Source organism: Talaromyces amestolkiae (assembly GCF_001896365.1).
Source record: "Talaromyces amestolkiae strain CIB chromosome Unknown scaffold8.1, whole genome shotgun sequence".
Classification (NCBI taxonomy): Eukaryota; Fungi; Ascomycota; class Eurotiomycetes; order Eurotiales; family Trichocomaceae; genus Talaromyces; species Talaromyces amestolkiae.
This window is the reverse complement of record NW_024468044.1, coordinates 697,276-721,727: the sequence shown is the minus strand read 5'-3', so window position 1 is coordinate 721,727 and position 24,452 is coordinate 697,276. Positions and strand designations below refer to the sequence as shown.

Below are 24,452 nucleotides of genomic sequence, written 5' to 3'. Positions count from 1 at the left end.
TTAAGGTCTAACTCACTTCATCTTCATAGATACACAGACCGACTCCTAGAACAGTCCTCAAAGCCCTTCTGCTAAGCGTGTTAATGACAACGAGACAAAGCCTAGAAAGGAGTATACAAGAGTGACTGATCGTGGACCTTTTGGAAACGTGGATGATTACAATGATACCAAGACTTACTCTCAGTACCAGTGGCTGGCCAATGATCTGGCGAATGTCGATCGCTGCAAGACCCCTTGAGTTATTGCTTCGTTTCATCGTCCTAGGTACAGCACTCTGGTATGTTCATATCAACAGGACATACGCCCAGCATTCGAGGAGCTCTTACTTTACTATGGGTTTGATGCTTATTTATCCGGGTATGGAGCTTTCAAATGTGATTCAATCCATGTTCATCTCCGTTAACTTTTTCCTAGGCATATCCACTGGTACGAGCGTCTGTGGCCAACGGCTTCATACGGCTCCATCAATACATCATCGATCGTGAACAACAGCTATCCTACTAATCCTGGTATTTCCATGACTCATATCATCAACGGCATAGCGGGCTCTAAAATCATGGTCAATACTCTACCTAACGTTGATTAACTCGCGAGCCTCGAAAGAACCCCAGGCCTCTCGTCTCAAGGATGGGCTTAGCAGGGGCTCAACATCTAGATAGTAGTAAGACAGATTTCTCGACAGGACACTGATGAGCTACAGTCTTCGACGAGAGTTGAGCAGATATTCGCTGCTAATGGTCATGGAACGGTCCTTCATGATAGGATAGCCGTAATGGCTGATAGGTATGTAGCCTGGACGGTATACAGCACACTAGCCGACCTGCTAACACGAACAGCAAACCGAACTGGCTCTGTCATTGGCCAATAATCCCGGACAGACGGGGCATGGCTCAATTACGGGATATCTTTTTACGTTCAACCTATGTCGAGGCTTTTGGTGTTTTCCATAAGCCAACCATCACATTTTAAATTCTTCGCGATCAGCTCCCTCCAGAGTTGGCTCTGGGAATTTGCATGTATGTCACAAGGTATGAATCACACTCGAAGATATCAACCAGATGCTAATACTACTCTTTGTTACCTGTAGATTCAGCACTACCAGTTCGCAAAACTTGGAACCTCTCTTGCGGCAGCCGAGTTCTACGGCAATGCTGCTGCAAAATTTCTTCTGTCACAATCATCAATGGCGACATTGCACTTCATTATCGCGATGCTCCTTCTTGCTCTACACGAATTAAGCATGAAGCGAGGTCGAGAGGCTTGGCTTCATCTAGATGCATTTTTTTTTTCCCGAGGACTTTTGGGTGTGGAATTTGTCTACTGACTCCATCCAGGAATTGTATTTGGGTGGTCCTGTTCCTAAATCTTGGGAAAGAAGTTACAGAAGACCGATTGACAAATTCTCTTCTTTATGCTCCCTGGAAAATCCGAGAGTGTCGACGACGCCACTTCTGGAGTGCCTTTATTGTCGAAAGGGTAACTGCGCCCAGAAACCATGCTCAGAACATATTGTCAGGGAGCCCGGGACTTTCCCGCCATCAGTTAATTAGTCTTAATGGTGTGAATATTCAGCTGCCAACTACTGAGAATGAATTCACGTTCTTTCGTCCTGTATGTTCACCTGAACCTAGCATGTGTAGAGACCTGCTGACCTCCTTATAGATATTAATGCATGACTCCGCTGAGTTGTGAAGCCGTAAACTATCTGCTCCCCTTCCCCAAGGAGACAATACAGCAACCTTTGGCCATACAGTCAAGATCTGTAAGGTCTGGGGCGACATCATTTGCTGGGCATACGCACCCCATAAAACCTACACGAACTTTGGCCACAGAGATTGGCAATGCATTTCATGAAGACTCTTACCCAGTAGGACAACGAGCTACCTCAGAGATCAAAACGGAATTTCGAAAACTACTCGACTCACAGTGTGCTGGGCATGACGCTTGGATGCAATTTTATTTTTATGCATATTATCAATCGGCTAGGCTTTTTGTTACTTGGCCTCAAGACTTTCGAGTGTGCCTTAGAAAATTTGCTAGCATATCCAATAAAGCGCAGGATGAAAATGTACTAAGCTCCATCTCAGGATGGGATCCCGGCCATTTTTCACAAAATGTGAGCTCACCTTTCCAGCTGTAGTCAGGGGGACTGGCAATAACCAATGGATAGGCCAGTGATAGCGCAAATTTCATCTTGAATATTAGCAACGATCCTATGTATTCTCTTTGGGATACCATTTCTCGACTACGCGCTGTATCTATCCTCTCTTTTCATGATGAAGGGCACTCTTCTTCACGACGGCATCCCAATGTTACGCTACGAGCAAAAGCTCAGTACTACACACTTCCTCACACAGGTGTTTTACGTTTACAAAAGACGGAAACCATTAGTGGAAACTCACGCGGGCGTACAGTAGAGTGCTCAGAGTAAGCTTACTCCGAGTTCATCAATGCTCATAATCAGGGCTTGCGGACTTACCGCTTTCAGACTTCAATAGAATACGGTTCGATAGAAAAGCATGGAAAACAGAGATGTTGAAATTGATGACGAAGACAAAGACATCGCTCCAGATTCTGTCTCTCAACTTGTGTCAGAAGGCGAAAGCAGCGTGCACGCGACGGAAGTGACGCCAACAGACTTCTTGACGGCTCTAAATCCCCCCTTGAAATTTGAGATCTTGGACATTGATGGTTTGTTGGCCGCACAGGGGGCGGCCAATGCGATGCAGGTCAGCTTATCGGGTAATAATGATCGGTGGTGGAGTGATCTCTTTGGAGAACAGCCATGATTTGCAGGTTTATCCGAAGATGTTTTGACCTTGACATAAAAAACGATTGGATCTTCACAATCTGCATAAATGTATTGCGTCCGTGTCCATCGATTATCATTCTCTCCATGATTCATGAACACCTGCCAAATCGAGAGAGCTGACATGTGAATTACCCGATATGCTTAGCGCGGCTTCTTTAGTCGAGCAGACGATGTCGGGCAAGATCGGCAGTTCACATGTCCTGATCGATCAGGGTTAGTAAGGCTAACATGTGACTTTGAGGTGTCTGTCATCTTTCCGCAAGCTAATTGCATGAGATATCGGCAATTGCATTCGATGCATGAAGAGGATAGGATGAAAATAGATTAGAAATGTGACCGGACAGAAGATAGCACAGAGAAGGGATCCCATTGGCGCGCCTTCGTGTGACGAGTTTGACGAGTGTGCGTGCACGGAACGGACTGCCCCGTAGCTATAACAAGTCTCACATGCAAAAGACAGGCTCGAAGGATTGCCATCCACGCAATCTGCATTATCGCCACGCCCTAGCCTCCTACTAAGTACAGACGGCTTGCCCATCCGTTTTCACGTGCCAAAATGACAGAAGAGAGTCGGCCTGCCCCAACATCATCCATCGAAACATCCCCCTCCAGCCATTTTACCCCAATCAGCGTCCAACGAACGTTACTCACGGCAAATACTCCGGCTGAATTCATCATTCCATCATCCCACCGTGCGAAGAAAGACACAGGACCCAATCTCACCAGAAGCATCAGCCAGATCGAAGGACCACAACTATCTTTCCCACTTTTTCGCTGCTTTTCCTTCCATCAAATTTAGTTTGCTCGGGTGAAACGCCGACGACCGCTGTCCAACGAGAGTTTGCTAGACCGGCAAAAGCAGACTTTCTCTGTGGCTATCACAGGCCCAAGCACATGCTCCTGCCCCAACGGGCATAAACTACCACCCAGACGGGCATCGACGAAGACTAGCACCGCGGGAGGGCTTGACGCTTGACGCTCAACGCCCAACCCATCGTGATTCCGTCGGGGCGAATTCCTTCTTCATACCTCTTGTGAACTCGGTCTCATACCATGATGGACGTCGATAGTAACGGTGTCGACGATCGGGCTCGACGAGCTACCAGCGTACTTTCTATGGACGACATTGAGGCCGCGCAGGCGCTTGAGGGTCTTCGTTCAGGTGAGTTATGCTACCTTCATATGCAGATCGCATATCCTACTTGCCGAACCCGAAAGAACCAATGACTAACTCGCAATTTCTTTCTTTGTGATCAAAGATTTCGCATACACTCCTCCTCATCCCACTGCCCTATCGCAGTCGCACTCTCGACAGAATTCGATCCCCGCTACCCAAAGTGAACAATCTCAGGCCGAACCGTTGATATCACTTCTGACTTCTACACATCCTTTGATCTCGTCCGCTATCAATAGTTCCATGTCCGCATATACTTCTTCGAAATCATACTCGTCACGGTTCAAGTACGGTGCAGAGTTTCTCGAGCGCAATATCGGGTCACCCGTGGCGAACACAGTCGGCAGCGTTAGCCGCAAAACCGGTGTAGAGGGAGGTCTTCGATGGGCGCTTCAGCGTCGGGATACGAACGAGTCAACTGATCGAAGCAAGCGACGAAAGACAAACCCGAATTCGACTGAGGTAGACGAAAATACAGATATCGAAAAAGCTTTGCCCCCACTAAGCGAGATGCACCGCAATCGATCAATGTCGGAGACGTCTTATTCGGAGACTTTACCGCCGTATGATGATCAGAAATCTCCCAATTACGAAGAGGTCCAGCAACATAGCCGCCCGTCCAACACTTCAGAGCAGAACAAGACATGGCAAAAACGTCTTATGATTTCAACATCCGGCCTCGGTGTAGCAATGAGCGAAGAGTCCCTGCGACGCTTGACATATTGCCTAAAGTGGCTCAAATGGGCAAATGGCCGACTCAATTCGGCTGTACTAGCTTTGAAGAGCATGCTTGAGAAATGGGAAGAAGAGAAGCTGAAGAATTCGACGGACGAAAACTCTTCGCAAAATCGTGCGTTGCTACTACAGCATATGCAGGCAGTCAAAGAAGATGTGCTGCGCACACTCAAGCAAGTCGTGAATATTGTGTCTAAGTACACTGGAGGAGCGCTACCGGAAAACGCGGGAACCCTAGTCCGCAGCCATCTCGTTTCGTTGCCTCAACGATTCAAGATTGCATCTACATCCAACTCATCCCCAGACTCTGCTGGGTCAGGCTCTGAAGAAGCGTCTAGTGCACATCGTGTTCTTGTGCTGGCCCAGGAGGGCCTTGAGATGATGTCGCAGGTCCACCGCGTCGTCGATGAGACTTTGATCAGTGCACAGACATGGTGTGAACGACTTGGTCGTAAGCTTCCAGATCTCAAAGACGACGAGTCGCACGAGAACCCGCCAGAAGACAGATCGAATGGTGCGCATCAATACGGCCAAGCAGCAGTTTTGGCTGATTTTAAGCAGCCAATCGTCAATACTTCGAATGTCGACGTCGAAATGACCGGCACCGATGCCGTTTGATCTGAAGTCCCCAGAGCAGAGAAAAAAAAACTTATCGAACATACGTTCAATCCACAATCATAGCTGGTCTATCTGAACTTCCCAACTGGACTACAAAAACTGTCTTTACAATTCTCTCTCAAGTCACTATGTACAAAAGACCAGCCAACACATAGCAAAGAAAAAGAGCGCCTAGTACAATAACTTGTGACTCTTGTCCTTTGCATCCTTTCACTTTACTACTTTTATCTTTATTTTGTTGAAATATTCCTTGTTTGATTATACTCCTCATCGTTCTCGGTTCCATGTCTACTACTGCTTTTGGTTTGCTATCATACATACTGCGGGACGTTAGGCGTACTGTCTCGGTCATTTTGTTTCAATTGAATTGAGTTTATCATGTTCTAAGAATACTCTGTAGATCAATGACACGTGTGACATGCATAAGGTATCTAGTTCCAGCCATTACTCCAACCTGATAGAAAGCAAGGTGTAGATTGAGGACCTCAGCCATAAAACTCCATTGACCAGAAATTTCATGAAAACGATATGTTATGAATACCGTGGGTATCTTGAATGCATCCGAATTCCAACTCCGTAGATATTGAGGGAAAAGACAAAAGAAACGGTCTGACGCAAAAGCACGATCAAAGTAGGAAAATCCTGGTGTGTAAGGGGGATAATCAACGGTTGTATTCATTCAACAACTCCCCAATACTCCGCTGTCGTTGCATGGCAAGCGGCCCACCTCTCCCACGCTGCCACTTCTGTAGCGCAAATGCCGCTTCGTAGTTGGCGATAATGAGGCCATCGCGGCGTTGTTCGGCGCGCTTTCTCATGGTTCTGTGGTATCGTTCGCGGACTTGCAGGACTCGTGCTGCCCTTTCGTGCGAATTAGTCAAATGGCGATGCAGGCTAATTTGATTCGAAAATGCGGCTTGCTCCTTGGGCCAGGGGATAGTGATTGGTGGCGGTGTATTGGGTAATGAGCCAGCTTTCGGTGGTGATGAGGCTGCTGTTGAAGGGGAAGAATGGCTCATAGACGATGAGAAGATGGATGAGTTTCGGGATGATGACGACTCTTCCCCTGAGAACGTAGTCGATGTGGAAAATGGGTCGAACAATCCAGGATTTGCCTTTCGAGCGACCTGGATTGGAGCAGTCGTGCTGGATGTGGTCACGGTAAACTCACTCTCGTCCTGCATTTCTCTTTGTTGGCTGGCAAGCTGGGCGTTGTTTTTTGCAGCCCATTTTGCGAGGTCTTTCTTCCATGTTTGAACCTCGTCCATCTCTTCATTTGATCGGCAGTAGTTGAGAATACTGCGTCTGTGGATGAAATGCTGGTGAATATGGTAGTCCACACAGTAAAAGGCGAATTTGGACTCGTAGCCCTGATCTACTCCCTCTCGCATATTCCGAAAGACCTTCCTCTCACGATTTCGGGTGATGAACTTCTCCACCAACTGAAGATACTGTTCCTGCTGGGCTGTTGTTGCCAAATGCAGATAGCCTGGTTCGCTGACTGCCTTGGGCATTTCATCTGGAGCCACATCGTCTTCGTCGCAGGGTTGACTGATAAGGAATGGGGGATCCTCAGAACAGCTGTAAATCCCGTGGAGAATATCTGACTCCATGGCCTCTGGTTTGAGGCGCATGGTCTTTTCGCAATGATGGCACTTGAGGGCTTCTTGCAGTATATCGTTCTATGAAATGTGGTTAGCTTGAATCTCCAGAAGCACTTGACTGCGCGCAATGAAACCTACCATTTCCAATTTGGCCCTCATATCTTCAGTCATAGTATCCGTCTCAGTCGTGGTCACGTCGCTGGGCAGTAGAGGATCCCTGCTGAGCTTCTTCTCGTTCGACTCAACTTTCCTGGTCGCACTCAACGTGCCATTGAAGACTTTCATGATGGATTGGACTTTACAGATATCGCCATAGTCATACGAGGCATCTTCACCATTTCCAAGAAGCGTTACTTCCTTCCACCTAGGAGGCGAATGATCAACCTCGAGTGAAAGCGACTTTGGAGGAGGCCGTAGCACCATTTTCAATTTAGTTGGCTTTTGTTGAGGTGGCTTTGGTGGATGGAGAATCAGCCGTGGAGGCTTTGGAGGGTTGATTTTCAGTCGTTGCGACTTCTTGCGCTTCGAGGTTGACCCAGAGGATCGCTTGCGAGCAGTAGTTTCCTGGATCATTGGATAGTCTGTTATACAGAAACGCGTACTAGGCTCTCGCCTAAAAATGGAAATTTGCGTCGATGTGATGTAGGACACAAGAATTTCTGAATTCTTGGGAGGGGTCGAAGTTGTTGCTGCGTGAATGCAGAAGTGTACAAAGGGAAATTCGTGTGAAAGATGGGATTGAACAAAGTAGCTGAGTCAATGGCTCGATGAACAAAGTCAATAAAAGGTAAGATAACAAACAATTATGAAAGATTAGGATTTGGGTCGTTCGAGGATGACTGTATTGCGACGAATGCGAATAGACGGACGGAGTGATTCAGAGTCGAGCGGTGACAATATCTACGTATCAAACGGATTGCTAGGGCTCCACCAGGATTTCGATTGATGGCAGTCTCGTTCGTTGTTTAATATTCGAGTCCCAAGCTACCAAAGTATATCCAGATTGAGTGTTGTCAGGCATGATACCAGCGTTCAAATTCCAAAGGGCACACCCCAAGCGATCAGATCTATATGGGGCGGGAAAGATGAAGATAGAAAGAGAGAAACAGCCAAAGACAGGTTGGAAATATGTTTCATTGAAAATTATCGATCCTGCATCCTGATTCTCACCGCAAAGCTGGCTGACTGTATCACGTCTGGCATCCATTTATCAAGTGACAAGACCATTTCCACGGCGACACCGCTGACAGGAACAGGATCTAGTCGGCGGATCTAGGAACCGCCTGAGAGAAGGGTTCCGATCAGGAGCAGCCATGTCTGCGGATAATTCAAGCGACCTGGAATGGAGAGAGGGAGGGAGAGCTATTGGCGGTGGAAGAGAGGAGCAGTCACCAGGACTGATATTCCAGGGTCTGTGGAGGAGGGGCGTCCCCGTGACTGCGCGAATTGCAACCTTCCCCCGGGTCATTCACCCCCGAGGTCATAGGACTTCCAACAGACTTCTCACTAATTCTTATTCTTCCATATAATAATTCTGAAGAGGCCTTGACAGCTCTCGCATTGAAAGCTCTCTTGGTTATGTTTGCCCGTGGCTGGAGCTTCTCATGATGTCATTTGAGTCATAGGTAGCACAGAGCTGAACTGTTCGAATGTCTTCACATACAGACAGACAGCAAGGTACAGTCATCAGGTCAGTATACTCTTGATTCTATCCTGGAGAAGCTAATTCAATCTATATACTTAAGTCTATTGTTCAAGCAATCATCACCAAGAACAAGAAACAAACCGCATCATCGCATCATGATCGCACGACAACTTTTTTGATATTGCCCAGAGAAACCAAAATTAACCTTGGAAGTTCTATGCACTGACACGCCATCTTTTTCAATCATGCCTGATTTGCTTTATATTTATATTCATGCATGTATGCATTTAAGGGGCGCAGTAGCCACCGTCGACGATGATATCGGTTCCAGTAGTGTAGCTGGAGGCATCGCTAGCAAGGTACAAGAAAGCACCCTTAAGTTCTTCGGGCATACCCTCGCGGCCCATAGGGATCTTAGACTTCCAGAGATCGTGGGTCTCCTTGGGAATGAAGTTGGAGATCTCGGTGGCAATGTATCCCGGGGAAATGGTGTTGGCACGAGCAAACTTGGGCCACTCAACGGAGAGAGACTTGACTATATGAGTGTTAGAAAAGAGTCTATGAATTTATGGCAGGCCCAAAGCAGAATTTCTTACCGAGGTGACGGACACCAGCCTTAGCAGCGTTGTAAGGAGCCTGGAGTTGAGGTATGTTGACAATGTGACCGCTCATGGAGGCTGTAGCGACAAAACTTCCGTAGGTGAAGTTCTCGAGCTTGTTACCATTCAGGTCGGTACCCTCCTCCTTCTGTCGTCGCCAGTGAGCAGCGGCAGCGCGAGCACAGTACCAGGTAGCGTCGAGATCTGTCTGAACAACATCGAGATAGTGCTGGATGGGTCCATCAACAGTGGCACCCTTGGTCCAAGGAATACCGGCATTGGCGATGAAAACGTCGAGACGACCGTTGAAGTCCTTGACAGCCTCGTTAATGGTGGCCTCGGCCTTCTTCTGGTCACGCAGATCGGCTTGGTATGCCTTGGCTATAACAATTGTCATTTAGCGAGCAAATCGACGGATCGCTCCGAAGAGGAAACCTTACCCTTCACGCCATACTGCTTCTCAATCTCAGCAGCACGCTCGGGTGCTTTGTCGTTTGTGTTATAGAACAAAGCAATGTTGGCACCAGCTTCTGCGAGACCCTGGGCAACAGCAAGACCGATACCGGCACCACCGCCGGTGACGATAGCAGTCTTTCCCTTGAGCGAGAAGAGAGAGAACAAGCTGTTGTGTACAGGAGGCACGCTGTTGTCGTGCACGAAGACGGCGTTCTGGTCGAGAGGAGAGCCGGCCATTGTGTCTGGAATGAAGGAGATTACAAAGAGAAAAAGAAGCGAAGTATACAAAAAGGGGATATATTAAGAATATACACAAACAATTGGTTTTTTTGCGGAGGAGAAATTGGAGGATAACTCTCAAGGAGGGGAATTTCGATATTTAATACCGGCTTTGGATTAACGGATGGTGGAGGGGCAATCAGCGGTGATCAACAACATCGAGCAACATGGCGCTGGAGCTTCTACCAGCGGCGGTACAAGTGGGTATGGCGGGGGTCCTTTCTCACAGATTGACCAAACATTGCACTCCCTGATTATGGGTTCTCCATGGAGAAGGGTGTGAGATGGCCCCCTTGAGAAGCCATCAAAGAGGGTCCCTCGGTGCCACAATAACATCATCGCCGGCGAACTAAGAAGTAGTCGATGCCGTTCCTGACAAGTGACGATTTTCCGTCGGATAAACCGCGATGTTGTTCTTGCATTGTGCGTGGGCGATGACCCCGCGACTTGACTTTTCGTCCAACACAGCCATGATCCATCATGTCGGTTCCGTTGACCATCTACCATTATCCAATGGAAATTTGGAGTACATGACTGATTACACCGATTATTCTCAAACATCTGAATCCGCGCTATCCCTAAGCTGCATGGAGCCATTGACAGCTATCACAACGCCGCCATCTCATCCCACACTAACATCCCCAATGACTGGTCATGTGCTCCATCAGTACCAGAAGGTCAAGAATCAGTCATTTAATATTCAGCCACGACTAATACCGGTGAGTAATTTGCAGGATGTCTCTTTTCTTTTTTCCCCTTTCCTTTCTAGAGTGCTTCTGGACTCCCCAATTCTGTGTACGGAGTACCCCGGAGGAAACAACTAAGGATGAAAGTCACTTGAGGCCAAAAGCGTGCAATGCTCAATTCTGCCGGGGGGGGCACACTAATGCTAGATACGTACACCTAAGACTGGTCGCACTCTATTTCTATTTACATGATTCGCAACATGACGCTGATTTGGTCTGTAGAGGGTTGGGCTATGACATGATGAGGGGGGCTAAGTGGAGTAATTCTCGATTTTAGGTGGGCGCTTTTAGACGAACCCAAAACTCCATATAGACCCTCTCCCGTCAGGGCTCGACTCATTGCACTCAATGGCGTTGATGTCGGTGCATGAATCAAAATTGACAAAAAAACTTCGAGTCTGCATTTGCACTATGCCTTAGATATCCAGAGATCATAATGTCGTATTCGGAGTGCCAGACTGTATGACACGCTTACATGACATCTTTCCTTTGTGGGGGAAATAGAGTTCATTGGAGTAGATACACTGGCCATATGGGCTTAATCGTGGAATTATTTGCTCCGAGTTGCTTTTCTGGTCAACTAGACCTAGGCACTTATACTTCTTTGTGGGCTCAGCGATGAGATCTTCTCGCAAAATCACCGTCGAAAGGTTGAATACCCTTCTGTTTCTCGTCTTCACAATTGATCCACAATCGCCGCCCTGATTAGACAACTTCGATCTGCTTAGTAACGGCCTTGACATTAGCGGGCTCAACAGAGTTGTCAAACAACTTAGCAATGTCTTCCAAAGAACGTTGTCGGGTCTGGAACGAAAATCAACAAAGCCACGTAGTATAAATGGAGGAGGTAAGGACGAAAGGGGTCACTTGACATACCTCTGGACAATACGAAGATGAAGCTCGCAGTGAGGTAAAATCGCAGGAGGCGGAAAAGCAACATTGAAGCGATATGCTGGAATAGGAAGAGTACAGCGGCACTTGCTGCTGGAGTGTCTGGACCACCGGCCTGGAATAAGCCATTCATAGCGCCTTCCAATTGAGCTGCATTGGAGGAGCTGTCCCAAGCGAAGTAGGTGAAAAAGGGAGGTTGCCCGAGAGTGGTGGCCATGATGCTTGAAGAGTAGCCGTATGTGAGACTCCCTAGGGCAAACATAAGTGACATGTCCGACATCTATGAACAAAGGGACTCAGAACAGGCACACTATGTTACCCATACTGCACGACTATCAAAAATATGTAAGTAGCTCCATGTCGAAGTACCATTACTCTATAGATCTACAAGGTGTGACGTCTCAGTAGAGAAGCTAATTGAAAACAGTACTTGACAAGGTCGTCATAACCCGAACTAGTCGTAAGAAAATTTATAAATTAGTTATTTAGGTACTTAAGCTATTCCTGAGGATCAAGTAGCGATACTTCAAGGAGTATGAAATTTTCGTTGTGGTGTAGCTACTCACCAAAGTACGCAGCTCCCTTAGCCCCAACCGAGCATGTTCGAAGAGTTTCCTAATTAGGAAGGTATGTAGAGAGCTACAGTTATAACCTTCAACGTTGGAAGTAGTATCAACGCTTAATATCAGAGTATATTATTAGAGAAAAGATATATACACAATTATACACAATTTTATGATATTTGAGTGGGTTTCCCCCAACGAGGCGGTATCAATAAGCTGTGATTTCTCGCAGAAGTCTTATATCTAATCTAGGACACAACGCGAAGAAATTTCGTACGAGGAAAAGAAGATTTAAATAAGTCTATAGAAGTACACGGTCTTGTGTGTGCCCCATGCTTGAATGCATAAGAGTATCACGTGTTGGCGGCTGACTTGTGCCATCCCTTCTTTCCTCCTTCGGACGGACGTCACAACTCCAGCACCCGACCCATCCAAGTCAGAGACGTAATGATACAATGAATAGCTCCCATTCTAGCTATCAATTCATCTATCATGAAAAGGCCGAAGCTCTACAATTTTCCGACTCACATTCCAGGTATAAACAAAGCTCTTCAACATGGGTTTGCACGGACTACCAGCCAGCTTGAATCATGAAATACGTGTATTTGCATGACAAAAATATGGGCTAAGTTATTGGTGTTCCCTGTTTAAAGACACGATCGTCAACCAAGTCATCTAGGATAGGCAGGAAGTGCGTGCGTTCTCTGGTATCAGGCCAGCATAAGTACATTCTTCGCGTTTTGACAACTTGGCTAGTCTGCATTCCACGACCATAACCACAGACCACTCGTCCCAAAACAATGAGAAGACAAGTCTCCGGCAAGTTTGTTCTGGGCATCATCTGTATGTTGCCCATGTCTTGAATTTGCTTCACTCATGCCGTCGTTTTGTCAACCCGTCTGCATGCAAGAGGACGTATCGCAGATACCGGTACACCGCTGCTGGAGTGCTACTTGCGCTTTTAATTTGATGGTTTGATGAAATCAGAAATTATACAACGCTTCGACAATGCTCACCCTATCGGTTGTGATCGCGGTGTCGGTGGGATGCTCGGCCTTGCTCATAGTCGGCGCGATTCTCGGGGTAGCAGTTTGGTGGAGGACGCGAAAAGATCGTTTATCACTGGCAGTAGCGCAAGCTCATCATAGCGCGTCACAGCAAGAACAAGCTTGTAGCAGCTTCGTGACAGTTTCTCCCCTCACCTCACCCTTGCCAACCTATCCGTACGGAACACGCCACGAATGGGCACAGCTTGGGTCACAAGAGACATTTCAAAGACCACCGTCTCAGCCGAACATGGCACCACCACCGCTAAAGAAGGAAAAGTCCAAGTCAATACGACGGTCAATCTCAAAATCTCTATCAAAAAGTCTCTCGCTAGGACGAAGTAGCCAAAAGCCTATTCGCATGGGACCGCTGCCCAATCTACAGCCAGGGCCACAAAAAATTGTTTCTCCAGTTTATCCTGATGCTAAAGAGAAAGAGCCAAAATCAGCAATCGCAGGTTTCTCAGAGCTTCCCACAGAGATTACACCACGCAACACACCAGAAAGGGAAAGGGATGATATACTCCAGCTTGAAATGTACAGCAGCCGGCCAGGATCCACTGCCTGGCCACTCCTTCAGTCGGAGCAAAGACTCTCTTCCGTCTCTGGAGGCCATCCCACTTATTTTGACCAGAATCATACTAGGGTTCGCAATGGGAGTATCACAGCTCAAACCGCTGGAAGCGTGCCGGATATGCCTATGCCACCAACACCACTGAATGTGGTACAATCATATCAGTTTCCGAGAGAAGACTCTTTAATGGGCATGTCTTCGTTGAGTCTCGAGACGGCTAATAGCTCAATCTTGGATGATAATATGCGTAGGTCAATTTCGGTTGATCACGACTTCAACTACTCGCCCTCTTTGCCTCCATGTCCTACTTTCACACCCTTTAGCCCTTACGATATTGTGATTGGAGGAAGTGTGGCTCGAGATTGTGCATCTCACAGAACAACACATTCTCAGAGATTATCATCATCAACTGCGCATCTCACGTCCATATCGATGGAGTCTGGTAGAGGAGATCCATCACCTCGACGAAGTTTAACTACCCGAGAAATATCACCTCAACCTCCAGATTGGGCCAGTCGATTACCACGCCGCAGCGAAACTGTTCTGTCGTCTTCTTCGTCAACATGTCGCACTGGTAGCAGGCCCGTGAGTAGCTTATCAGGCAATAGTCCCAACGCATACTTCCATTCAGGACAGGGCTTGTATTCTCGCCAGGAATTTGGTTCTCAGAGCCATCGACAAGAAAGGTATTCCATGTATGAGAAGTCCCAAAGCAAAGAAGACCCGAGTATGATTTTCAGTCAAAGTCTGTGTGATCGCCCCAAGTCCACTCAAGCCCCCAGTCCAAGAGGGTCCAGGGAAAGCCTTGGAAAGAACCCGTTGACTTCCGCTATGAAATCTGCTCACAGCGTGAAAAAGGGTCATAGAAGACAGAACTGCGTGCGAATTTCCATACACCCACCAATTACATTCAGCGGTCCTGCTTTCTCACCGATGCCGGAAGAGCCAGAGGAGGTTTTGGATCTAGAAAAGGATTTAGTCAAGCCAACACAAGGACGACAATCAAATCAATCCCCAACAGCAAAGGGAAGTGTTGCCCGTCCCGGTTCTCCAGAGAAGCAACATCTTAGACATAGTCGCCATCGATCTACGGGCTCCATTAAGGAAGAGTCCACGCACCTCAGCGAGTCCTCTCCTGATACAAACTCGCGTATTCCTCGCCCACGGTCTTCTAGAAAGCGCGCACGCTCTGGAACGGAGTCTGGTGATGACGTCTTTACCTCAGAAAACCGAGTGATGATTCCTAACAATATTTTCTCACGATCTCCAGACGAAGGCCAGCTTCTCACCACACCCTCACCAGAGAGGCATGAGCCATTATGGTCTCTTCCTCGTTCCGATGAGTTCTCTAGCTCTTCGCCCAAATTTCCAGCAAACGCTTCAACAGGTAGTCCTCGACGAGCTACACCAAAAGGACCACGAAACCAACCGGATCGACAGCAGAGAACGACAGAACCTCCGTCTTTGACTATTGACACTTCCTACGATGTATCGCCAGGTAGCGAGTCTCCGACCAAAAGAGGTGTTAACAGATCACAGACTCTCGCCGCATCTCCGACGAAAGATGTTCGGAAGTCAATCACTCTTCTTCGTCGCATGAATAGTGAAGCATGTGACGAAGATTCACGATCATATCGACGCATGGGTCGAAATACAAGTTTCATCCAGCATAGCGACAGGAGTATCAGGACACCTCCAAGCAAGCGCAATTCAGCGATAAGTAACGACAGTTTAACTATTTGGGAAGATGCTAGTGAGGACGACATCGTGATATCACCCGCAGTCCGACAGAAGAACCTTCCATTCAAAATCCTTGAAAGAATTGACTCTGAAGGCACAGTCGAGGAGAACTTGAATGCCATTGTGGAGAATCAAAAGCTGCTGACCATTCGCCAAGTGCCACCGAGCAGCAGTATTATAACCTCTGAGGTTGGTGATCGAAACAACAACAGCGACAGTCCGGACGAAGTTGCACCCAAACGGAGCACAGCAATGCAGACACCTAACAGTAAGGTAAGGGGTTATGCCAGCGTGGCAGCAACTCCGGGAAGTCTGTACGACCGAGATGGGTTCTTGAAGGAATAAAAGCATGGACATGGATGATGTATGTGTAATGTGTAAGTATGATTCAAGATACCAATGTATGTAGATATGGCGTCTGTTTTGATTGTTGTGCTTTTATACTGCCTGGTCACTCCATCTTTTGTTTCAGGCGGTTGATACCTTCAAGTAGCGAGAAATCACAAATAGCGATCAAATTTCAGGAAAGCTCTTTAATGTCAGGGTTTAATATGTTTGCTAGATTGTCAAATTCGGTGGTTTGGTCAGAGCTCTTGTAAAGTTTAATATTACCAGCTATACGACCGCAGGTTCCAAAATTTCAGTCAGTCCTTCGCCATTTCGTCTCTTCGTCCCCATTCTCTTCTCCGTTACCATTATCGACTTGATCGTCATCATTTCGAGTATGCACATTACCAGCTCCCGGGCCCAAGCCTGGTAGGGTAGGAGGCTCCGAATCAGCTATCCAATTACCCTCCTCGTCAAAATACTCATGCATGTTTTCGGCAGTGATCCAACCCGAACTACCATCGACCGGAGGCGGTAGTCCACCATCAGAAGCACCCGGTATGACCAACCCAGCAGCTTGCAATGTTCCCCCAAATCCCGGCTGTTCAGTCGAGTCTTCGTAGTTGCCATCATAGTCTTCGTCACCTTCTTCGCCAGGCACGACAGGGTCTGGGTGTAAGTTTGAGCAGGCGGATACGGCTGCGTATAGGGCCTGTGTTGCAGTCTCTTCCGGTTTGATTTCTGTGTTTCCTTGCTCAGCTGCCATTTCCTCAGCTATGAGAGCAGCCGTTTCGGTACCCGCTGAATATGAGCCGAGGGCAGAGGTAGCGGACTCGGTCACGGATGTAGGGACAAGAGTCAGCGTGATGCTGTCTTCTTCTTCATCTTCTTCGGCGCCCATTCCGTCGGCAGGCGTTGGGTTGGCAATTTGCATGTAGAGTCCTTGCACCTCCGCTTCGTCTTCGGGTGTGTCTGGTAGACGGAGTCGTTGGATTGCGTGGAGCGAGATGACTGGATAGGGTAAGGCGATGCCAGAATTCGCTTCGGGCCGGTATAGGAGGAATTTGCTGTAGTTCGTCAGTGACAAATTCCAAGTTCTTGAGTATTCAAAGATTGAGACTTACTCAGATGTCACAAATACATCAACTCCATCAATTACAATGTCTTTTCTTTCTTGCGACTCATGGGCAGCTCCCGACGATCCATTGACGACAGCTGCTCCCCCACGGAGAGTATTCAACGCTGGTGAAGCGCTGAGATCGCTCTCCAGAATGACAACTTTGCATCGTGAGCTGTGGTAATGCAGTACTGGCGGGCCACCATAGAAGGATTGGGGGGTGCGTGATTGATGTTCTGCGAGGGGTGTGAAGGAGCTGGCTGAGGGGGGCCTCTGAAGGACTTCCATTGTGATTTTCCAAAAGGTCCACAGAAAAATCCTTCTTTGCTTGGCTTTCTTTTCTTCTTGCTTTGAGAGGCTGGCTGTAGAGGAAAGGCGATGTAAAGAGTGAAGGAGCTTGGTTCTTTTTTTCTTCTGGAGAAGGCTTGGAGCTATGGAGCTCCCCGGTCCCGCACGGTGCACGTGATATGCTCCCCGCATGCCGTCACTGCTGATAGCCAAATGTCAACAACTCTCCTCTCACCTTTAGCACTTCCTCACTTGCAAGCAATTTTTCTTCCCCTTCTGAGTTCCTTCAACCTCCTCCTGATCATATTTCGGGACATACAAGGTCTGTTGTATGTCGGAATACAAGCTATCCGCTTCTCTCGAAGGCCACAGCGATGATGTAAGCTTATCGACGTCTATCAGCATCCTTACCCATTTACTAATCAAAACAGGTGCGCGCTGTGGCCTTTCCAAACACCAAATCGATCGTGACCGCCTCGCGAGATGCTACCGTTCGTATCTGGAAGCAAGTCTCTTCTCCACCGCCGACATACGATTATACTATTTCTTCTCATGGATCGTCCTTCGTCAATGCCGTTGCATACTATCCTCCCACCAGCGAGTATCCTGAAGGCCTCGTCTTTTCTGGTGGCCAAGACACCATAATAGAAGCTCGACAGCCATCGAAAGCTTCTGATGATAATGCAGATGCCATGCTATTGGGCCATGGTCACAACGTTTGTTCAATAGATGTCTGCCCTGAAGGAGGATGGGTGGTCAGCGGAAGCTGGGATTCATCGGCCAGGCTGTGGCGGATAGGCAACTGGGAGACTGATGTTGTCTTTGATGGCCACCAAGGGAGCGTATGGGCTGTTCTAGCCTATGACAAGAACACTGTTATTACAGGTATGCTGTTAGACCACAGAAATTTGAACACGTTCAGCGTATCTAACCATCTCCTTCAGGTTGTGCTGATCGCATGATACGAATTTTCAACACGTCTGGAAAACTGTTGAAAACAATCAAAGACTCTCGAGACGTAGTGCGAGCTCTATGCAGACTACCCGCCGGTCACCCTTCCGGTGCCCAGTTCGCCTCCGCCGGCAACGACGGAATCGCGCGGCTTTTTACTCTGAACGGAGATATTATCGGAGAGCTTCATGGCCATGAGAGCTTCATCTACTCAATAGCAGCGATACCCTCCGGCGAACTCGTGACATCGGGCGAAGATCGTACTGTCAGGATATGGAGAGGAAACCAATGTGTTCAGACAATCACACATCCCGCAATATCTGTGTGGAGCGTTGCTGTGTGTAAGGAGACAGGGGATATTGTCACAGGTGCAAGCGATCGTGTCGCTAGGATATTCACCAAAGACACGAGCCGGCAGGCTGATCCCATGGTTATCCAACAATTCGAAAGCGCTGTGAAGGAGTCTGCGATCCCACAACAGCAAGTGGGTGACATCAACAAGGAGAAGCTGCCAGGACCAGAGTTTCTCAAACAAAAATCCGGCACCAAAGACGGTCAGGTACAGATGATCAAGGAAGACAACGGCAGCGTTACTGCTCATACTTGGTCCTCTGCAACACAGGAATGGATCGCGGTTGGTACAGTTGTCGACTCGGCAGGTAGCTCCGGAAGAAAGACTGAATACCTTGGACAAGATTATGACTATGTTTTTGATGTAGACATTGAGGATGGCAAGCCACCTTTGAAGCTGCCGTACAACTTGTCCCAGAATCCGTACGAGGCTGCTACGAAGTTCATAAATGATAATGAGCTACCAATTGGGTACCTGGACCAAGTAGCCAATTTCATAACCCAGAACACACAGGGCGCCACCATCGGTCAGACAGCAGACACACAGCAAGCAGCACCCGGCTCCGATCCTTGGGGTCAAGAGAGGCGATATCGTCCAGGCGAAGCCGCTGCGCCACACCCCCCATCGATACCAGAAACGCGTCAAAATGTGCTTCCCCAGAAGAGCTACCTCTCTATAAAGACAGCGAATATCAAAGTGATCGTGAAGAAGTTGACGGAACTGAACGAACAGCTTGTCTCTTCAGGAAACAAGGAACATTCCTACAATCCGCCCGAATTAGATGCGCTCTTGAGATTCTGCAATTACCTAGAGAATACAGCTTCGTTTCCCAAGGATCCCGCTGACATCGAGACCGGTATTCAGTTGGTTATGAAAGCGGCACTCAAATGGCCACCTGCAAATCGACTTCCTGGCCTCGACTTACTCCGACTTCTAGCAGCGGCAACCCCTGTGACTGCTCAAATTCGATTTGACGGACAGGACATTATCGACGCGGTTCAGCAAAGCGGAACGTTTCAGAGCCCCATCAGTGTCAATAATGCCATGCTTGCCATCCGATTCTTTGCGAACCTCTTTGATACTCCTTTAGGCGGCGATCTTGCTGCATCGAAGTTTGATAACATTCTTCGGATGGTGTCATCAGCTACCACAGCAGTCGGCGCACCTTCGAATCGGAACGTTACGATTGCTGCTACGACCTTATACATCAACTATGCTGTCTATTTCACTGCACAAGGACGGGCCCAAAGCGCAGAATCTGCCGAGGGTGCTCTTCAGATTATTGAAGAGCTCTCCAAGATCTTCACTACTGAAAAGGACTCGGAAGCAGTCTATCGCGGTCTGGTAGCGCTGGGAACCCTTGTCATCGCATCTGGCGAGGAAGTGAAGAGTGCTGCAAAGGAAATCTATGAGCTTGAGAAGATCTTAAGCAAGGTATCAACTTCTAGTGCTGGCCGTGAACCTCGTGTGAAGGGTGTTATTGGAGAAATTCGGGATGCCTTGCGATAGTTTATCGACTGTTATTATGTTTAGAGACCAAGTCTATTTGTGACCAAAAGCCAGCCATAGATAGTTCATTAAGCTTGCATCAACGCATATCCGGTTACTCCATCATTTATACCTATCATATGTAGGTGTACAGACAAAACGTTGCTTACTTCCCACCCCTTAATCTAGAGCTTCTCATCGGCATTAACGCCAACCTCAATAATTTGATCCACCCCCGGATAATCCGGAATATCAATATCATATTTCTCAGCAATCGCCTTGGTCAAGAACCTGCCTCCAACAAAATGCCTACCCTGATACCATTTGACGCATGGTTTGGGCGCAGTAAGACTAATCAACGCACCCGGCATAAACTTCGCGCCGGGCCCTTCCTTTGGCGGACCTTCTTGAATGTCCCATGAGCTGGGGGCATCGATGCTGAGGACAGGTACTTTTGTGTCTTCCATTTGACTTATGATGGATGGGAAAGGCTCTCTGAGAGGCTTTTGGAATGAGAAGCCGAAGATGCCGTCGACTACCAGGTCAGCGGATCTCAAAGCGTCTGTGAAGTCGGGGACAAAGGGGACATTGAGGTTTTGGAGTTGGGTTTTGAGGCGCTATTCAGTTGTTAGCTTTATCACATATGTCACTGAAAGTGAGTATGTTCCACCTACCTGGTAAAGTTCGTTCTTGCCTTCCTTGGGGTAGTAAATGGATGGCTGGTAGCCATAATGTACTAGATGGCGTGCAGCGACGAGTCCATCCCCTCCTGTTGTCTGAAAGTAAGTGGGTTGAACAGCATAATTTTGTATGAGTGTACGAACCATTATTCCCAGGACCGCATACGACGAGAACGTTCTTGCCTTTACTTATAGGGTGGAAGCGATATACTATATTTGCGCATTAGTGAAAGACCAATGACAATCTCACTTTCTCCACATTACATACCAGCCTGCGACACAGAGACACCAGCCAGTTCCATCAATTGGTCTAGTGAGAAACCCCCCACGTCCATTAGATCCTTGTCTAAGGCGGCGGCATCTTTGGAGGAGATTGCCTAGTAGTGACTGTAAGTTGGTTCCATACATATTTAGCTGGAGGGGCTTACCTTGAGCGACATGCTGGCTGTTCTTAGGAGTTGATAAGATTTTACTTTCAATAGATGATGTGTTGCCCGCTTGATGAGGGTCGTCGTACGAAACATGTATACTTGTCGTCAGCACGGGAAGACTTCTGGGTTTTAGAGCAACTCCGTGTCGGGGTTAGACGAGCTTAATCAAAAAAACGAAGCTTCAGTAGAAGAAAGATGGCATTGCATCATCGTTAAGCACATGCCCGCATATCAGACTGCCAAATCTGGTAAGGCCCAACCTGCGGATCAACGTTTCCCCGAAGCCCAGAAGAAGTTCCTCTCCGCGGAGGTCATCTTAAAAAGTGTCTCTCCTCAAGCTGCACCTATCACATTGAACACGATCGTCAAGTCCAGCCTTGAAACTTCATAATGGTTGTCAAGATTCGATTTGCGCGATTTGGCCCGCGCCATTCGCCATTCTACAACATCGTCGTTGCGCAGGCCAGGTATGTAATTTCTACCTTCCGCGATCCTATTACCTGCCATGGACCGGAATCCATGCTCTGCCCAGCATGGTGGGCTATGAAAAATGCACAATCTAACCGAATTGAATGAATCCAGATCTGCACGAGACTCCAAACCCCTCGAAGTCGTCGGAACCTACAATCCTCTACCACAAAAACCAACCAACTTGTCCGAGGAAGAAGCGAAAGTCGCAAAGGCATTCAAGGAAATTTCCATCGATCGATCGCGAGTCAAGTATTGGTTGGGTGTTGGTGCGCAGCCAACTGAATCTGTGTGGAGATTGCTGAGCATGGTACGTCGATTAATTCTCAGTCTGTGTCGGATGATTTTTAGGATGGAAAGAAGGAAACGGATCGCTTGACTGCAATATACGAAGCTAGACCACGAGACTGATTGTTGTGCACGCACAGGTTGGACTACTCGAGCCCAAGCCGAACAAATTCGCGGCTCAGAAGAATGAATAAGGGCTTTCGGCAGTCTGTTCCCTAGACTTAGAAGATAATTGAGAATACGGAGCCTGAAGCGGAAGAGGTCTCTTCGAGGATAACGGAAAACCGGCCCTGCTTGCGTTGCATACGTGTATTGAAAACTACGGCATTTCACGGCGTTTGGGTTGTTTGAAGTCTTGCGCACTGGATTTACTCTCAAGACTTGTTTATTTATTCGAAAAATGTATAATAAATTATGCTCATTCACTATCTTTTATTTTCTTCCAATATTACTCGGAGTAACAGTGACATGCTCATTTCAGGCTATCAACATTCGGATCTGCGACCTAGAAAGGCTACATGTAAAGGCGCCAGAAGCCCGAGGCCTCGGCCGCAGTGACCAAATCAGGTATGGGCGTCCTTATCTCCGAGTACCATCACGGTTTTGGACCTGATGGCTCTGAGGCCAAATTTGACTTGACTCCAAACTCGGGAGACCATGCGCGGTCAACGAGAGACAGTGGTATATACCCGACATAGCAAATACGTCAGTCCGAAGCATGGTCAATCAGCTCGGAATTGAGCAATGAGCGGTCTAACGATCATGTAGCTTGTCAATTTAAAATAAATAGGACGGCTCCTAACCTCGAGTATACTGATAACCGTATCCAGACAATCATCGATCACGCTTACCAAGTTATCAGACTCCAAGATTACAGACATGGCTTCCTCAAATACCTCTAAACCATTCCATACTGAGGTTGATCTACGCTACACTGCCCTCCTACTCTCGGATATCCAGAATGAGATCCTGGCACGGTTCCCTGCGGATAAACGAGAGCAATACCTCAAGGAAGTAGTATCATTAATCAACCTCTTCCGCAAAGACATCCATCAGCGACGCACAGCGCCAGCTGAAACAAAGGAAAATGCGAGCGGAGCCTACGTCGGGATTCCGCTCATCATCCATCATGTTCTTCCATATGGATATAACAACAATGCATTCATCTCGCCATACAACAAACTATCATCCTGGGTCAAATCACTCCAGGAAAGAGGCCTCTTCACCGTGACGGAGAAAGCGAAGAACCCGGAAACACCGGTATACTCGATCCCCGAGGCTCTCTACCCGCAGGGGCCGCAGGGAGGCGGCTTTGGTGGCTCACACATCGACGAGATCCTCTTGCCCAAGTTCCAAACTAGCTCCTTTGGCTCGAGTGATCTTCTCGGGTATTTGCGTGCGCGAAGTATCCGGCATGTTGTGTTATGCGGCTTGACGACTGTCGGCGCAATTCTGGGATCGGCTCGGCATGGTGCAGATCTGGATTATCATGTTATTATTCCGCGAAGTGGAGTGATGGATGATGAGGATGATGTTAATGATTTTGTCTTGCAGAGGATTCTGCCGAAGTTTGTCGATATTGTTGATATGAAGGATGTCAAGGATCTGTTCGCGAGCGCCACGGACTGATAATTCGTCACCAATTAGTGTAACTACCTTCATATAAAAGAACTGATGTGATATGAACAAAGGCGGCTGATTTGACTTGTCTACATAATACATGCATGTAGAAGCGCACTGATGATCTCGTGGATATGATAGAGGATGGTCTGTGAGTGTGGATCCACTCCCAATCACCTTCCCGTATCTGGCAAGGCTGGATGAGCTTAAATCAGGTGGAACACCGAACGGGCTTGAAAGAACTCCTAACCATGGACGTGCCCCCTGATCGAAGGACGATAGAGAGTTGTTGACCATTAGGTCCGTAACCTGCTTCTTGAGGGCCTAAACAGGTTTCTGAGGAATCCGAGCTGCAGGCTGATAAGAATCTTGACATAGGATAAGATTAGCGACGGGGCGCTGATATGTCGTCCATGCCATGAAGCCATACGGTACTCCGTACTCCGGCAATGCACCGAACCTAGGGTTCGAAGCCGTGTGGTGAACACCATCTGGGTTACCGGACAAACCGATTAAATGACTGTCGGGGCAATGTTCAGGCCAGTGCACTGCGAGGTTATCCACCGTATGCAGCCAATCTTTGTCTCCGGGTGTACACAGTTGCAAGTTGCAACTTCCCAGTTGGACAATGCTCCAAAGTCTAATAGAGTAACTTATTATACGTAGTACAGATAACGTAAACTTACGTATCATTACGTACCGCCACACAGCTATCCGGCCAATCAGCATTATACGCATACAAATTGCAGCCTTCCGAAACATTTCCGGCCGACAAAGATCCAATCATGGCCTCGTCCTACCTTGATCGCTGATCACGCTGTTACCGCTTGATACATCAATACGAGCCACGTAAATTATCCTTGCCCTTCTCCGTGAGCATCTACGTGCTATACTAACTAAGTAGTAGGCTAGACAGTCGCTATTGAGCCATCATTCCTCAAGCCCCACTCGTTTCCCGCG

General features: G+C 47.9%; 9 protein-coding genes across 9 annotated transcripts; 4 read left to right on the top strand and 5 right to left on the bottom strand.

Moving 5' to 3' along the window:
* Nucleotides 1–3,865: 3,865 nt before the first annotated feature.
* BHQ10_004803 (uncharacterized protein) lies at nucleotides 3,866–5,339 on the top strand (the record flags this gene model as incomplete). The annotated part of the gene is made up of 2 exons (XM_040877209.1): nucleotides 3,866–3,974; nucleotides 4,072–5,339. The coding sequence occupies 2 exons, from the start codon at nucleotides 3,866–3,868 to the stop codon at nucleotides 5,337–5,339; spliced, it is 1,377 nt and encodes a 458-aa protein (XP_040733307.1).
* A 662-nt stretch (nucleotides 5,340–6,001) lies between these two features.
* On the bottom strand, nucleotides 6,002–7,516 carry BHQ10_004802 (uncharacterized protein; the record flags this gene model as incomplete). The annotated part of the gene is made up of 2 exons (XM_040877208.1): nucleotides 6,002–7,021; nucleotides 7,082–7,516. 2 exons carry the CDS (start codon nucleotides 7,514–7,516, stop codon nucleotides 6,002–6,004), a joined length of 1,455 nt encoding a protein of 484 aa, XP_040733306.1.
* A 1,359-nt stretch (nucleotides 7,517–8,875) lies between these two features.
* On the bottom strand, nucleotides 8,876–9,880 carry BHQ10_004801 (uncharacterized protein; the record flags this gene model as incomplete). The annotated part of the gene is made up of 3 exons (XM_040877207.1): nucleotides 8,876–9,123; nucleotides 9,185–9,568; nucleotides 9,628–9,880. 3 exons carry the CDS (start codon nucleotides 9,878–9,880, stop codon nucleotides 8,876–8,878), a joined length of 885 nt encoding a protein of 294 aa, XP_040733305.1.
* A 1,493-nt stretch (nucleotides 9,881–11,373) lies between these two features.
* BHQ10_004800 (uncharacterized protein) lies at nucleotides 11,374–11,776 on the bottom strand (the record flags this gene model as incomplete). The annotated part of the gene is made up of 2 exons (XM_040877206.1): nucleotides 11,374–11,450; nucleotides 11,545–11,776. The coding sequence occupies 2 exons, from the start codon at nucleotides 11,774–11,776 to the stop codon at nucleotides 11,374–11,376; spliced, it is 309 nt and encodes a 102-aa protein (XP_040733304.1).
* A 2,899-nt stretch (nucleotides 11,777–14,675) lies between these two features.
* Nucleotides 14,676–15,827, top strand: BHQ10_004799 (uncharacterized protein; the record flags this gene model as incomplete). The annotated part of the gene is made up of 1 exon (XM_040877203.1): nucleotides 14,676–15,827. One exon carries the CDS (start codon nucleotides 14,676–14,678, stop codon nucleotides 15,825–15,827), a length of 1,152 nt encoding a protein of 383 aa, XP_040733303.1.
* Nucleotides 15,828–16,122: 295 nt separating this feature from the next.
* Nucleotides 16,123–17,214, bottom strand: BHQ10_004798 (uncharacterized protein; the record flags this gene model as incomplete). The annotated part of the gene is made up of 2 exons (XM_040877202.1): nucleotides 16,123–16,876; nucleotides 16,934–17,214. The coding sequence occupies 2 exons, from the start codon at nucleotides 17,212–17,214 to the stop codon at nucleotides 16,123–16,125; spliced, it is 1,035 nt and encodes a 344-aa protein (XP_040733302.1).
* A 331-nt stretch (nucleotides 17,215–17,545) lies between these two features.
* Nucleotides 17,546–20,026, top strand: BHQ10_004797 (uncharacterized protein; the record flags this gene model as incomplete). Its single annotated transcript, XM_040877201.1, has 3 exons — nucleotides 17,546–17,593; nucleotides 17,646–18,099; nucleotides 18,159–20,026. 3 exons carry the CDS (start codon nucleotides 17,546–17,548, stop codon nucleotides 20,024–20,026), a joined length of 2,370 nt encoding a protein of 789 aa, XP_040733301.1.
* A 164-nt stretch (nucleotides 20,027–20,190) lies between these two features.
* Nucleotides 20,191–21,125, bottom strand: BHQ10_004796 (uncharacterized protein; the record flags this gene model as incomplete). The annotated part of the gene is made up of 5 exons (XM_040877200.1): nucleotides 20,191–20,622; nucleotides 20,680–20,774; nucleotides 20,830–20,895; nucleotides 20,954–21,062; nucleotides 21,114–21,125. 5 exons carry the CDS (start codon nucleotides 21,123–21,125, stop codon nucleotides 20,191–20,193), a joined length of 714 nt encoding a protein of 237 aa, XP_040733300.1.
* Nucleotides 21,126–21,506: 381 nt separating this feature from the next.
* BHQ10_004795 (uncharacterized protein) lies at nucleotides 21,507–23,501 on the top strand (the record flags this gene model as incomplete). The annotated part of the gene is made up of 4 exons (XM_040877199.1): nucleotides 21,507–21,583; nucleotides 21,699–21,894; nucleotides 22,354–22,439; nucleotides 22,703–23,501. The coding sequence occupies 4 exons, from the start codon at nucleotides 21,507–21,509 to the stop codon at nucleotides 23,499–23,501; spliced, it is 1,158 nt and encodes a 385-aa protein (XP_040733299.1).
* Between the last annotated feature and the right edge of the window lie 951 nt (nucleotides 23,502–24,452).